At 44.1% G+C, this 14,349-nt stretch overlaps 1 protein-coding gene across 1 annotated transcript in view; it reads right to left on the bottom strand.

Moving 5' to 3' along the window:
- Positions 1-366: 366 nt before the first annotated feature.
- LOC135553813 (growth arrest-specific protein 7-like) overlaps positions 367-14,349 on the bottom strand; it is a 25,295-nt gene continuing 11,312 nt past the window's right edge. Inside the window, exons 4-11 of the mRNA XM_064985752.1 lie at positions 12,845-12,966; positions 12,232-12,427; positions 8,674-8,906; positions 8,459-8,596; positions 2,663-2,761; positions 1,923-2,038; positions 710-784; positions 367-581 (exon numbers count right to left, since the gene is read on the bottom strand). Of these exons, the coding sequence (XP_064841824.1) occupies positions 446-581; positions 710-784; positions 1,923-2,038; positions 2,663-2,761; positions 8,459-8,596; positions 8,674-8,906; positions 12,232-12,427; positions 12,845-12,966 (1,115 nt within the window). The 3' untranslated portion in view covers positions 367-445. The remainder of the gene's footprint in view (positions 582-709; positions 785-1,922; positions 2,039-2,662; positions 2,762-8,458; positions 8,597-8,673; positions 8,907-12,231; positions 12,428-12,844; positions 12,967-14,349) is intronic.

Raw genomic sequence — 14,349 nt, 5'->3', positions numbered from 1 at the left:
TCCCATCAGCCATGGTGTCTCCAAGCTCAGCGGAGAGGGGATCATGGCGTGCTGCATGTCCGCAGCCTGGGGCTCATCAGAAGACACCACTAATTAGTCAGACAATGGAGGCTATGTGAAGCTTCAAGGCTACCTCTGCTTTATATTAAGCATTCTTAAGACCCAGTAGAGTTTTTTCTTCACTGGTAAATGCTGCTGTAAGCCCCCTCTTTGCTTTGCCCATGTCAGACCAGAGTGAGGTAAACAAACACCCCAGGACGTGGTCATAGAGGCCTTGGATTGACCAAAGGGACACATAAATAAACTGACTGCCAACTAAGCCTTCTCTAAGGGCTCCATAGCCCATAGAAAATACATCTTATAATGTTATTGAAGGTATGAGTGAAGCATGGATGTTGTCTACTTCCGTCAGTTCACATGGAGATTGTAGAATTTTCTTGGTCTGTTACAGTACATGCAATCTATAACATCCACAATATCTTCCAGAAAGACAGTAGGCTACCTTATTGGAGAACTTGAGGTGGACTTCAGCCTCGTCATGACAACTCCTCTTCAGCTGGGCCCAAGCTTCCCCAAGGGTTCTGGAATGGGATCAAACAGGAGACATCAACCAAACTGGATAGAATGGATGGGAAAACACCCAAGTAGCAAACAGGTATATGGTGAAGAATATAGAACGATTAGAAATATATTCTGTTAACTCACTCACCCTTCCTCCTGAGCAGCCAAGGGGCTCTGGGAGAGCTTGGAGAGGTTCTTAGAGTATTCATCTTCAATCTTTATCCTGCAACAGACAAAGACAGCCATGGGGCTCTAAAGTATGGGACTCCAGGGAAGACCAATAGAGGAGAACATTTTTTACAGCTGACAGAGTTTCAGAGAAGCATTGGGGCATGGAGACACTGTCCTCCAGTATATCGCCAACACCCAAAGACATACAGCACTGTGGCCACTATGATGTTCAAAGCCTATTATTCTGTGCTGAGAAGATATCAAACAATATCCTGTAACAACAGCCTGGATATGAGTTAATGCACTTTCCTGTGGAAAGGCCAGAGATGGGAATGATGTGAGGCTATTTACTCATGGCCACCCTGAGGGCGACTCAGAAAGACCAGCCATATTTCTGTGACATTCAATTATCCCACAAATACCCATTAACCATACACATCTGAGTAAACCTGTCCTCTATGGGAGGTCACGAAGTCCATTCCAAAGAAATGGATATGGCCAGAATCTGACATCAGGTCAGCTGTCTCACTGAACCAATGAAAAAAGGTCAGCCCTGAATTAGAATGTTTGGGAATGGGGCCTTTAAATGAATTGTGTGAATACAGTCAGGGGAAAAAGTGAAAGTCCACTTAATTCTCAAGTCTATTGAGTAAATTGTAACATTTGTTGTGGGCACGAAATGGGGCCTCTTGCTATGCTGAAGCCTATGAAAGCATATGTTTAGGATGTCCACTTTATGAACGTCTACAACTTAACGTTATAAACCTAGTACGGTACAACACATGTATCTGAATTCAAACGTGCATGGGGATGATACACCTGGGGCGGCAGCTAGCCTGGTGGTCAAGAGTGTCGGCCCAGTCCCCAAGTCGACTAGGTGAAAAATCTGTCCATGTGCCCTTGAGCAAGGCACTTAACCCTAATTGCTCCTGCAAGTCGCTCTGAAGAAGAGCGTCTGCTAAATAAATACATTGTAAATATATGAATAGATACTATAGAGTGGACCCAGGTTGTCAAGGACAAAATAACCCATGCTCTACAACAACATAATGACAAGAGAACCCTGTTTCACCCTGATAAGACACGACAAACAGTCCAAAAAAGATAGGATAAAGTTAATCAATAACATTTCCCAACACACAAAACACACAGTACCGCTGACCCCTTCCAAGCTGACTATGTTGTGTTACCTCTCCCGGACGAACTCAGCCATCTCTTTCTGCATCTGTTTGCCCTTGAGCTGTTTCTGCAGCAGCACCTCAAAGCCGCCCACAGAGGGGGTCCCTTGGGGGTCCTTCTTGTCAGTCTGAGGGAGAGGATGGAGCATCAATCACACACGCAGACCAATACAGCCACAGACTTCATTTCATGGAGAAAATTACATTTTTACATTGAGTGTGTGTGTGTGTGTGTGTGTGTGTGGATGAGTGTATGAGTCAGAGAACTACAAATGTATGTGTCAAGGAGTGCATGCGCACGTGGTTGTGTTCGTCATTTGCGTGTGAGTTATGAGTGTGTGTGTGTCTAAGGGTTGAACAAGGAGCAGCACATCCCACTATGTGTAACAGGATGTGGATACGACAGGGAGTGATGTGGTAGCCCCACGTGAACCAGAGGTGACAGATTCAATTCACACAATGGGCTTGAGCTTTGGCTGAGTGGAGCACATTATGCCACAGAAATACAGACAGCCACTTAGAACATGACTCAGTGGAACAAGAACAACCATCCAAATTACAGTTCAGTGAAAAGAGACTTCTGTTACAATCATGTTTGTAGACACATGAGTTGGCGTTAATATGACAGACAAAATCTACCCTATCTGATTCAAAGTCATATGTAACAGGGATGAGATTCCTATAAATATAGGAAGTAGGGATCTTATTCTATGAGCTGGAGAGTGGTTTAGAGATGTCAGGCGCTATCTTACCCAGAAGTAGTCACAGTAGCTCCACTCATTGGGCTTCAGTAGCTGCTGCTCGGGTTGATCTGGCATCACACTGGGCAGCGGGAAGGTGACGCAGTTGATCTGAACGCAAAAAAAATAGTGAGACGAATTCAAGAGAGTGAGAGACAAGTGAGAGAGGTTTCTGTGAGACATCAGAGGGAGAGGAAGAAGGAAAGGAGGAGGAGGAGGATAAGAGACTAATTGCATTCAACTCTCAGGAATGAATGTGGGAGAAACACTATGGTTAGAGCAGACATCAAAGGTGTCATTTGTGGGAGATGTGCATAGAAGCTTCTCATTTGGAGACGGGACATGGAGGCTCAGTTTTTGTCTGTCATGAGGATGGGAGTAAAGGTCAGGAATAAGTAAATACTCTCAGGGGGTGTTGGTCATCAAGATGGTGACCCAGAGAATCCTCAGAGGTGGAGAGGGGGAGACATGGAAGGGGACAGATGGAGGGGAGAGGGACAGAGAAAGAGGGAGAGAAAAGAGAGGGGGGAGAAAGAGAGAGCACAACCTGTCCAGTCCTGGCCTTACGATCCTTACACTTATTTGTGATAAACTAAAACAACATCATAATGAAGAGAAAGACCTACAGTCAGTGATACAGAGGAAACAACCAACAACAACCCAAACCACTGTAGAGCGGAGTCACAGCTAAATACACCCAGCACTCAGACTGAATACACACTCTGGTCAACAGCGTCTTCAATTACCCTTAGAGGACTGCAATTATGTAATGTTCACCATCTGTAACCTCTCCCTACTGGCACAACAACATGTCCTCTATCTATGCCATACTGCCAATGACAGCAGACTACATGGACATCCAGACATGCTGAATCTTAGATGCACAAATATGTATTATGTTCACTGCTTGGCTAAAGCACACGACAAGGAAAAAGACACACTGTGCACATTTCTACTAGCTGATTACCATATTTGCTTATGTAACTATGACATTGTTTGAAGCTTTGTGTTGCAAATCATTGAGCCTATTGGGAGTTTAAACTATTTAGAATTAGGGAGAGATTTAGAGAAGTTTCTGAGAAAACCAGTCAAAGAATGGAAGCAAGCCCGAAAAGCTATTCTGTAATAAATACTAACATGAGCTCCGTTCTTTCCTGAAGGCAACCAGCCATCTGCAAAGATCTCCAACTCCTGCTTGAAATCAGTTCTATCAATGGCCCCTAGACATCTAATATGTACACACTAACACCCACATACAGACAGGCAAGAGAAAGGAGGTGCATCAATCAGACACACACGCACGCACGCACGCACGCACGCACGCACGCACACACACACACACACACACACACACACACGCACACACACACACACACACACACACACACACACACACACACACACACACACACACACACACACACACACACACACACACACACCTATAAGTTTGCATAATATGCATGCTTCCACACACCACATGAGATACAGTAGTAGGAACACACATAGAAGTGCCGTGGACTCTTTCAAACGCTACACAACAGGATTTACATAGTTGGTGGAGCCCAGTCACTGCCTAAGAGATCAGACTGATTGTCACAGACACCAGATTTTCCATCACACTGACTCGCTATCTATCACTGCTGTTGTTTATCTCCAGCTCACATCCTCCAGAAAATGAGACCATTTATCAGCAGCCTGGCTGTCTCTATAGCTCACTACTCTTTTATGGGCTCTTAGTGGGGTGCTACACTGTTAGGACTCAGAGATTCATATTCATTACCTCTGTGAAAATCAGGGAGAATTGTATGGCACTGTTGGCACTCTGTGTGGTTTATAGTAGTTGATGTTTTTGGACAGTCAGCAAATCGAGGGTGTTATGGTTCAGCCTGACAGTGTTATGGAGATTCTGAGAGGCAGGCAGGGTCATAGCTTATGAATGATTCACATGATGATGGTCATTCCTGTAGTTTAGAACAGACTAATTACACTTACCCACAACAGCAGACAGTATTGACATGTGCCAGTTTGCCTAATCAACCAGAGGGACAGTCTGTCCTCTACCTGCATTCATTATACAGTCATTTCCACCCTAAATGCTGAGGCAAATGTAGAAAGGTTAATTTATTGCCTGGACGTTTAAAATTGTGAGCTGGGCCTCACACATTGGAATGGTTTAGCTCTGCTGAATAGACAGAAAAATCACTAACAGCATGGAATATAACCCTTGCTTAAATACATAAAACACAGGAAATAACCCATGCTTAAATACATAAAACACAGAATATAACCCATGCTTAAAGACATAAAACACAGAATATAACCCATGCTTAAATACATAAAACACAGAAAATAACCCATGCTTAAAGACATAAAACACAGAATATAACCCATGCTTAAATACATAAAACACAGAATATAACCCATGATTAAATACATAAAACACAGAAAATAACCCATGCTTAAAGACATACAACACAGAAAATAACCCATGCTTAAAGACATAAAACACAGAATATAACCCATGCTTAAATACATAAAACACAGAATATAACCCATGATTAAATACATAAAACACAGAAAATAACCCATGCTTAAAGACATACAACACAGAAAATAACCCATGCTTAAAGACATAAAACACAGAATATAACCCATGCTTAAATACATAAAACACAGAATATAACCCATGCTTAAAGACATAAAACAGAGAACATACCCAGTGCTTAAAACATACAACACAGAAAATAACTAATATTTAAAGACATACAACACAGAAAATAACTAATGTTTAAAGACATACAACACAGAAAATAACTCATGTTTAAAGACATAAAACAGAGAACATAACCAGTGCTTAAAACATAAAACACAGAAAATAACCCATGCTTAAATACATAGAAAGGGTACCAACACATAAATCTCTTGCCACCTTAGCTAACACTATCAGAAAATAACTCTTCCCCCGGCACACACACACACACACACACACACACACACACACACACACACACACACACACACACACACACACACACACACACACACACACACACACACACGCACACACACGCACACACGCGCACACACACGCACACACACGCACACAGAGACTGTAGGGTACTCAGCCACTGTTGCTATGCGACAAATTACTTTTGCTGTAAAGGCACAATCCCCCATAATAACAAAAGATTCCAAGACGTCCTCCACTATTCTCAGACTGCTGTGGCATCCTCCAACTCTGTGTTCACTCATTCATTTCATGAGTGATTATTGTGTGACCGCTTTGGTAAAACATTTTCTATGAATAATAATACAAAATAACCCATCTGAGTCTTCCAAACGACACAGGATGACACCACAACAAGCTGTTACTCTTTCTTCTTAACAACAAGTCAAACAGCACTTGAGTATGTTTAATGAGGTGGAAAACATGGCTGGCTATTCAGATGATTCAGCCCTGTGCATCTTCCTTCCATCACACCCAGGACCAGCCTTATAATATGGAGGAGACAAGGTAACAACAAGGTTACGGGTCTACTGGTCTCAAATCAGTGGAGGCTGGTGTCACTTTAAATGGGAGAATAGGCTCATTAAAATTGATTAAAACACATTAAACACACCGTTCCATTCACTACATTCCAGCCATTAGTATGAGCCATCCTCCCTTCACCAGCCTCCAATGTCTCTAATGGAGGGGCCATGATCCATCTATATGGGATCTGAGTCTGTCCATGACAGCTGGAAGACAGGTCACGTGACGCAACATGCATCATGGGACAACAGAAAAACACCCTCCTGGACTGACATCATGATGAACGCCATACTTAGCATCAACGACAACAACCTCCCATTATTCCATCATTACACGACACCACTTCTTCTATGCAATGAATGAGTCCCTAAACAAAGCCATGAATATGAATTATCACAGACCAATTACCCCATTCATGCAATTTCTCTTTACACTGCAAAGTATAAAACTGCATTATAATAGAATGAATGTAGCCTAATCTAGTGGTCTCCTTTTCTGAGATATTCATTGCTTGATCCATTCATATTTCTACAGAAGACATGACATCATGGTTAAATGTTGAGGATGTGTACAGACCATCATGGCTCATGTAGGATTGGATAGTACACTTAGGATTGGGGTGCACAACAGCATGCCATCAATCAAGCCCTATCAAACAAAGCTCACCTGTAAAAAAAGATCTACAGATTAAAAAAAAATTTTTTTTCTATTTTTCCACAATATCAATTCAATTCGTTTTCTGAATGGCTCCAGTGTTCCCTATGGCAGTCTTTTCCATTTCAGGACCATTAATCAGTGTGCTATTGCTTTTGTAACCATAGAAACTGGCCTTGCTGCATCTCTCTGTGCAGGTCGGTGGGGCTTCACAATAGGCAGACTGACAGCTCCCGTGGCTGGAGCAGGCCAGCGAGCCCACCGAGCAGAACCAACACTGGGCACACACAGAACTGTCTGTCAGCCCTTAGCCCAGCACTCACCATCTCCGCCTACATTCCTCATTATAGGTTACATAACCAGGAGGTCCAGTGTCAGAACAACTTAAACACTCCAAGGGATGTTATACATAAATCTGGTTACATGTTTTCCACACAAATCCCTAATTTGCTCGAAATGAGTTTCTATATTTCTGAGTATAATGAGTTTAATGAATGCTAGTTATGGATACGTGGGAGTAGGAATTCAAGCTGCTTGTGGGATGTAAATGTTTTCATTAGCTGTTGTTGATGGAGAGTAGAACGGAATTATAATCATGGCTGTAATGTGGAAGTGTTGATGCTGTGTTTTGGTGAATGCAGTCCTGGGTGAACTGCATTGTCCTGCAGCCATGTGGGGTCCATTGGGGGATGGGAGGGATGCAGCATTACACTCATATAATATATTTCTATGTTTTCTAGAGAAGAAGACTCAGAGGGCTCGTCAGATTCTGGAGATGTCAGAGAGAAATATACTCTAAATATACCCAGAGATGTCAACTGTCAGCTACAAAGATCTTGTGCTTTTCAAGAAAATCAAAGCCCATCATACATTGAAAGAGTATGATTAAAACATGACTTTGCTGCATGGGATACCTATTCTCACTCAAAGTCTGCGGCAGCTTCTGTGAACTGAGAGAAATCTGAACCTCTTCATTGCTTGAGGATGCATCTCCTGTGTGTAAATGGCGCTTGTGCAAGCCTCAGTCCCAAACCCACAAGACTGATAGAAGGGAGTAGACACAGTACAGTCCATGAGAAAAAGATTAGCACTGATTAAGACTAATGTTCTATCCAATAGGCTGTTTGGTGTGGCGGCAGTGTTCCTGAACTGTGGGTTCCCCCATTACTCCACAGAGATCTGCAGCCAAACACAGAGACTACACTGCTACACGGACACACTGTAGCATAGTGGGTAGATGCAGTACATTTTAACGTTGGCAGATGGTGGAATGAAATACACAAACATCTAGCCTATTGTCTGGTAAAACATTGTTATCTGCTTTCTTCTGTTCAATTATCTCAAAAGGGAATAATCCTTGCTAAAAATAAACATTCTGTCACATCTGCTGTTTCTCCCTGGTGTAATGGTGCACAGGATCTGTATCCTAAACACAGTCTGAGGCTGCTGCTGCTCTGAGAGAGAAAGGGAACAACAGAGATAGACAGAGAGAGAGAGAAACAGAGAGAGATAGAGAGTGAGTGAGAACAACACAAAGAGAAAGAGAGAGTGAGGGCGACACAGAGAGAGATGGGTAGTGAGATGGAGAGGTTCTGGGTTTGGAGCTCCAGGGTACTCACTGTTATCTTGGTCTCCTTGATCTCCTTGTTCTGCCTCTTAGCTGGCGAATTGTTCCCCGGGTTCTGTTGGGAGAGACAGGAGGCATCGTCAACGTCAAAGCTCTCCTCGGTGTCAAAGCTGGCCGCCTCCATCATCACACAACACCTCTACTCCTCCTGCTCCTCTCTCTGCTCCTCTCTCTGCTCCTCTCGCTGCTCCTCTTGCTGCTCCTCACGGGGAAACCCTTCTCCTGCAACTGAGGCTGCCTCTCACAGCCTGCTGCCTGCCTGACGTGGTGAGTCGAGTGGAGACACGTCACTGGGGTGGGGTGGGGTGGGGGTGGTGGTGGTGGTGGTGGGGGGGGTGAGTAAGGGGCTGGGGAGAATGGAGGGGGATGTGTGGAGTGGAGGGAGGGGGTGGAGGCGGTTGGTCGTAGTCCTAGGAGCGTGACGAGGCTGTCACCCGAGTCTGGAGGTTGACGGCAGGGGGAAGATGCAGTGAGGAGCCCTGTGTCTCCCTACTGTCCATTCTGAAAACTAGTGAGACAACACATGGATGGAGCCAGCGGAAGAGAGCGAGAGAGAGTGCTTTAGCAATGTAAACATGTGTTTCCCATGCCAATAAAGCCCCCTTGAATTTAGTTGAGAGATGGAAGACTGAAGGAGAGGTGGGGATTTATTTACACATTCGATCACCATGCCTCCCTCTTCCCTCTTCAGAGAGATTGAAAGAAAGAGACAGAGAGAAAGAGGGAGTGTGTGTGTGTGAGAGAGAGAGAGAGAGAGAGAAAGAGGGAGAGAGAGAGGGGGTTTTGAATGAGGGAGGAGAGGATAAGGAGAGAGGAGAGGGGGCAGGGTCTGAGGGAAATGGCTTAGTAATGATAACTAGAAGGCAAATTATGATTAAGAGGCAAGTCGGAGGAAAAGAGGAGGAGAAGGAGGGAGAAAAACAAAACCAATGAACAGCCTCTCTGGCCCCACATGTGTGTCTATGAGCTTTAGAGCTTTGGTCTCTCTCTCTCTCTGTGTGTGTGTGTGTGTGTGTGTGTGTGTGTGTGTGTGTGTGTGTGTGTGTGTGTGTGTGTGTGTGTGTGTGTGTGTGTGTGTGTGTGTGTGTGTGTGTGTGTGTGTGTGTGTGTGTGTGTGTGTGTGAGAGACTGCGGTTTAGGGAGATGTGTATGTGCATACAATGCTGTCTGACAGTGTGGGTGTGTGTTAGCGTAATGACAATTCAGAGCGGTGTGGGTATATGATAATAGTGTGTGGGTACAGGATGTCTGATAATAGTGTGTGGGTACAGGATGTCTGATAATAGTGTGTGGGTAGAGGATGTCTGATAATAGTGTGTGGGTACAGGATGTCTGATAATAGTGTGTGGGTACAGGATGTCTGATAATAGTGTGTGGGCAGAGGATGTCTGATAATAGTGTGTGGGTACAGGATGTCTGATAATAGTGTGTGGGTACAGGATGTCTGATAATATTATGTGGGTACAGGATGTCTGATAATAGTGTGTGGGTAGAGGATGTCTGATAATAGTGTGTGGGTACAGGATGTCTGATAATAGTGTGTGGGTACAGGATGTCTGATAATAGTGTGTGGGTACAGGATGTCTGATAATAGTGTGTGGGTACAGGATGTCTGATAATAGTGTGTGGGTACAGGATGTCTGATAATAGTGTGTGGGTACAGGATGTCTGATAATATGTCTGTGTGTGGGTAGAGGATGTCTGATAATAGTGTGTGGTTACAGGATGTCTGATAATAGTGTGTGGGTACAGGATGTCTGATAATAGTGTGTGGGTACAGGATGTCTGATAATAGTGTGTGGGTACAGGATGTCTGATAATAGTATGTGGGTACAGGATGTCTGATAATAGTGTGTGGGTACAGGATGTCTGATAATAGTGTGTGGGTACAGGATGTCTGATAATAGTGTGTGGGTACAGGATGTCTGATAATATTATGTGGGTACAGGATGTCTGATAATAGTGTGTGGGTAGAGGATGTCTGATAATAGTGTGTGGGTAGAGGATGTCTGATAATAGTGTGTGGGTAGAGGATGTCTGATAATAGTGTGTGGGTACATGATGTCTGATAATAGTGTGTGGGTACAGGATGTCTGATAATAGTGTGTGGGTACAGGATGTCTGATAATAGTGTGTGGGTACAGGATGTCTGATAATAGTGTGTGGGTACAGGATGTCTGATAATAGTGTGGGTACAGGATGTCTGATAATAGTGTGTGGGTACAGGATGTCTGATAATAGTGTGGGTACAGGATGTCTGATAATAGTGTGTGGGTACAGGATGTCTGATAATAGTGTGTGGGTAGAGGATGTCTGATAATAGTGTGTGGGTACAGGATGTCTGATAATAGTGTGTGGGTACAGGATGTCTGATAATAGTGTGTGGGTACAGGATGTCTGATAATAGTGTGTGGGTACAGGATGTCTGATAATAGTGTGTGGGTACAGGATGTCTGATAATAGTGTGTGGGTACAGGATGTCTGATAATAGTGTGTGGGTACAGGATGTCTGATAATAGTGTGTGGGTAGAGGATGTCTGATAATAGTGTGGGTACAGGATGTCTGATAATAGTGTGTGGGTACAGGATGTCTGATAATAGTGTGTGGGTACAGGATGTCTGATAATAGTGTGTGGGTACAGGATGTCTGATAATAGTGTGGGTACAGGATGTCTGATAATAGTGTGTGGGTACAGGATGTCTGATAATAGTGTGTGGGTAGAGGATGTCTGATAATAGTGTGTGGGTAGAGGATGTCTGATAATAGTGTGTGGGTACAGGATGTCTGATAATAGTGTGTGGTTACAGGATGTCTGATAATAGTGTGTGGGTACAGGATGTCTGATAATAGTGTGTGGGTACAGGATGTCTGATAGTAGTGTGTGGGTACAGGATGTCTGATAATAGTGTGTGGGTACAGGATGTCTGATAATAGTATGTGGGTACAGGATGTCTGATAATAGTGTGTGGGTACAGGATGTCTGATAATAGTGTGTGGGTAGAGGATGTCTGATAATAGTGTGTGGGTACAGGATGTCTGATAATAGTGTGTGGGTAGAGGATGTCTGATAATAGTGTGTGGGTACAGGATGTCTGATAATAGTGTGTGGGTACAGGATGTCTGATAATAGTGTGTGGGTACAGGATGTCTGATAATAGTGTGTGGGTACAGGATGTCTGATAATAGTGTGTGGGTACAGGATGTCTGATAATAGTGTGGGTGTTTGCGGAGGTGTGTTTGTGGAGGGCTGATGCATATTTGAATGTTTTTCAGGGGTGGGGGTCCAGAGGGTGGATGAGCGGAAGAATTGATGTACACATGTGTGAGTGCATCGTATGTGAGTGCGGAGGGAGCTGAAGGGTGTGTGTGTGCTTACCTACGCGCGTGTGGTGGTGTTATCTGTGTGGGCATGGCTGCAGCCACACTTATCCTCTCTTTCTCACTATCCTTCTGTCCCTCACTCGTTCTACTCTCTATCTTTCTACTATCTCCCTCTCTCTCTCTTTCTACTATCTCCCTCTCTCTCTTTCTACTATCTCCCTCTCTCTCTAATGATGGTGTTCCACCAGAGGCTGCAGCATGTTTACAGCGAAAAGCAGAGCTGCCCCTGTCCGTACACGTGATCGCCCCAAGGACACCACCCCACTGTGCCCTTCTCTCCACCCCTGCTTATTACAACACCCCCCTGCAGAGGCCAACACAACAACACAGTCAGCTGTAGTAACCCAGTGAAAGCCTCATGCTTCGCATCGACGCACTCTCACCTTCCTCCTCCGAAACATGGCGCCGTTGACCAGCACCTACCGATGTGTCCGGGCTGCTCGGAGCGTGGCGATCCAGCCAGCGGACTTTCCCAGAAACCCAGGATACCCAGTTCTCCCAGTTTGAGCTATAAAGATTCTCTGGTCCAAATCTCAGCTGCCCATATGGCCCAGATCTGTCCATGTATTCTCCCGTTAGCTGATGACGGGGTACTCACTAACGCTGAGTAATTAGGCACGTGGGTTGGCGTGGAACACTTCTTGGCCCAGGTTCATAGCTGCTCAAAGCAGGACTGGGGAGGAACATAGAGGACCATTTTTGTCCTGAAGAATGTTTGATGCGTGCGACGGATTTCAAGCATACCATATCGAGAATAAACAGGGAATTATTGCATTAAAATAGTAAAAATGTTAATTAGTTTGCCTGCAACATATTATAGGTGTTACAGGAACCATTATTGAGTTTGAGCTGCTTAATGTTGATGTGAATTCAATATCAGATAACTATTTCACTCCAATCAACACGTTGAGCTGATTGCAATGTTCCAACCGTAATAGACTTAACAGGTTGGACAAAATATAGGTGTATCAGGTGAAGTCCCTTTTAAAAAGGGTATTGCAGACTGCAGTGCTGCGTTGAAAGTCTCACCTGTTTGTCCATAGCGGCTCTCCGTAGGGGCACGCCAGGGGTGTCCGTGGGATGCATAGCACTTCCCGTGGTATAAGGTGTTCCATTGGCTACAGGGGAAAAGATCAGAAATGCCATTGAGATGATTGACAGATGAAACCTGCTCATTACTGAATCAGTTCAGAGCGATAAACAGATGGGGGAACATACAACTCCTTCATGTGAAGGACTGGGTATCAATCCGTTATAGTGAAAAGGTCAGGTTGTGCTTATGTCTTCAAGTGACATCTTAATGCTATGGAGTCATTTGCATCCTAACAGTAGGGAATAATACATCCCCATCCATCATCCACACAGAAAGCAGTTTGCACTCCCTTATATCCCTCCATTGTCCCAGCTCCAGTCCATCTCACTGGGCTACGGCTCAGTACACAGCATATCTCATAGGTGTTTTCATCTTCTTCTCCCTCTGGCCCATAACAAAACAATGGCCTTAAAATAATGCCAACGGCCTAAAGGGAGATGTTCCTGTGTGTCTGTATGTGTGTGTGTGTGTCTGTGTGTGTGTCACAACCCTGCATACGTCTACGGCAATGTCCCTACTCACATCCTACAGGGTTCTAATGGTTCCTCATCAGCCGTGATTCATGGCCTGTCGCTGCATATCAAGGCAGCCCATCTCAAAATGAGCTAAGAGTATTATCACAGTTGAAGTCGGAAGATTACATACACCTTAGACAAATACATTTACACTCACTATTTCACAATTCCTGACATTTAATCCCAGTAGAAATTCCCTGTTTTAGGTCAGTTAGGATCACCTCTTTATTTTAAGAATGTGAAATGTCAGAATAATAGTAGAGAGATGTAAGGGTTCTCGTAGCGAGAAGGATCGGAGGACCAATGCGCAGCGTGGTAAGTGTCCATAATGTTTTTTTAATAAAGACAATAAAACACTTGAACAAAACAGCAAACGATGACATGAATATACAAAACTGAAAACAGTACCGTGTGGACCAAACACTCACACGGAAAACAAACACCCACAACCCAAAAGTGAAACCCAGGCTACCTAAGTATGATTCTCAATCAGGGACAACAATTGACAGCTGCCTCTGATTGAGAACCATACTAGGCCGAACTCAAAAAGCAACATAGAAAATCAAACATAGACTGCCCACCCAACTCACGCCCTGACCATACTAAAACAAAGATATAATAACAGAACTAAGGTCAGAACGTGACAAGAGAATGATTTATTTCAGCTTTTATTTGTTTCATCACATTCCCAGTGGGTCAGAAGTTTACATACACTCAATTAGTATTTGGTAGCATTGCCTTTAAGTTGTTTCACTTGTGTCAAACATTTCAAGTAGCCTTCCACAAGCTTCACACAATAAGCTGGCTGAATTTTGGCCCATTCCTCCTGACAGAGCTGGTGTAACTGAGTCAGGTTTGTAGGCATCCTTGCTCGCCCACACTTTTTCAGTTCT

Source organism: Oncorhynchus masou, chromosome 14 (genome assembly GCF_036934945.1).
Source record: "Oncorhynchus masou masou isolate Uvic2021 chromosome 14, UVic_Omas_1.1, whole genome shotgun sequence".
Taxonomy (NCBI): domain Eukaryota; kingdom Metazoa; phylum Chordata; class Actinopteri; order Salmoniformes; family Salmonidae; genus Oncorhynchus; species Oncorhynchus masou.
This window is presented reverse-complemented; position numbering and strand designations above follow the sequence as displayed.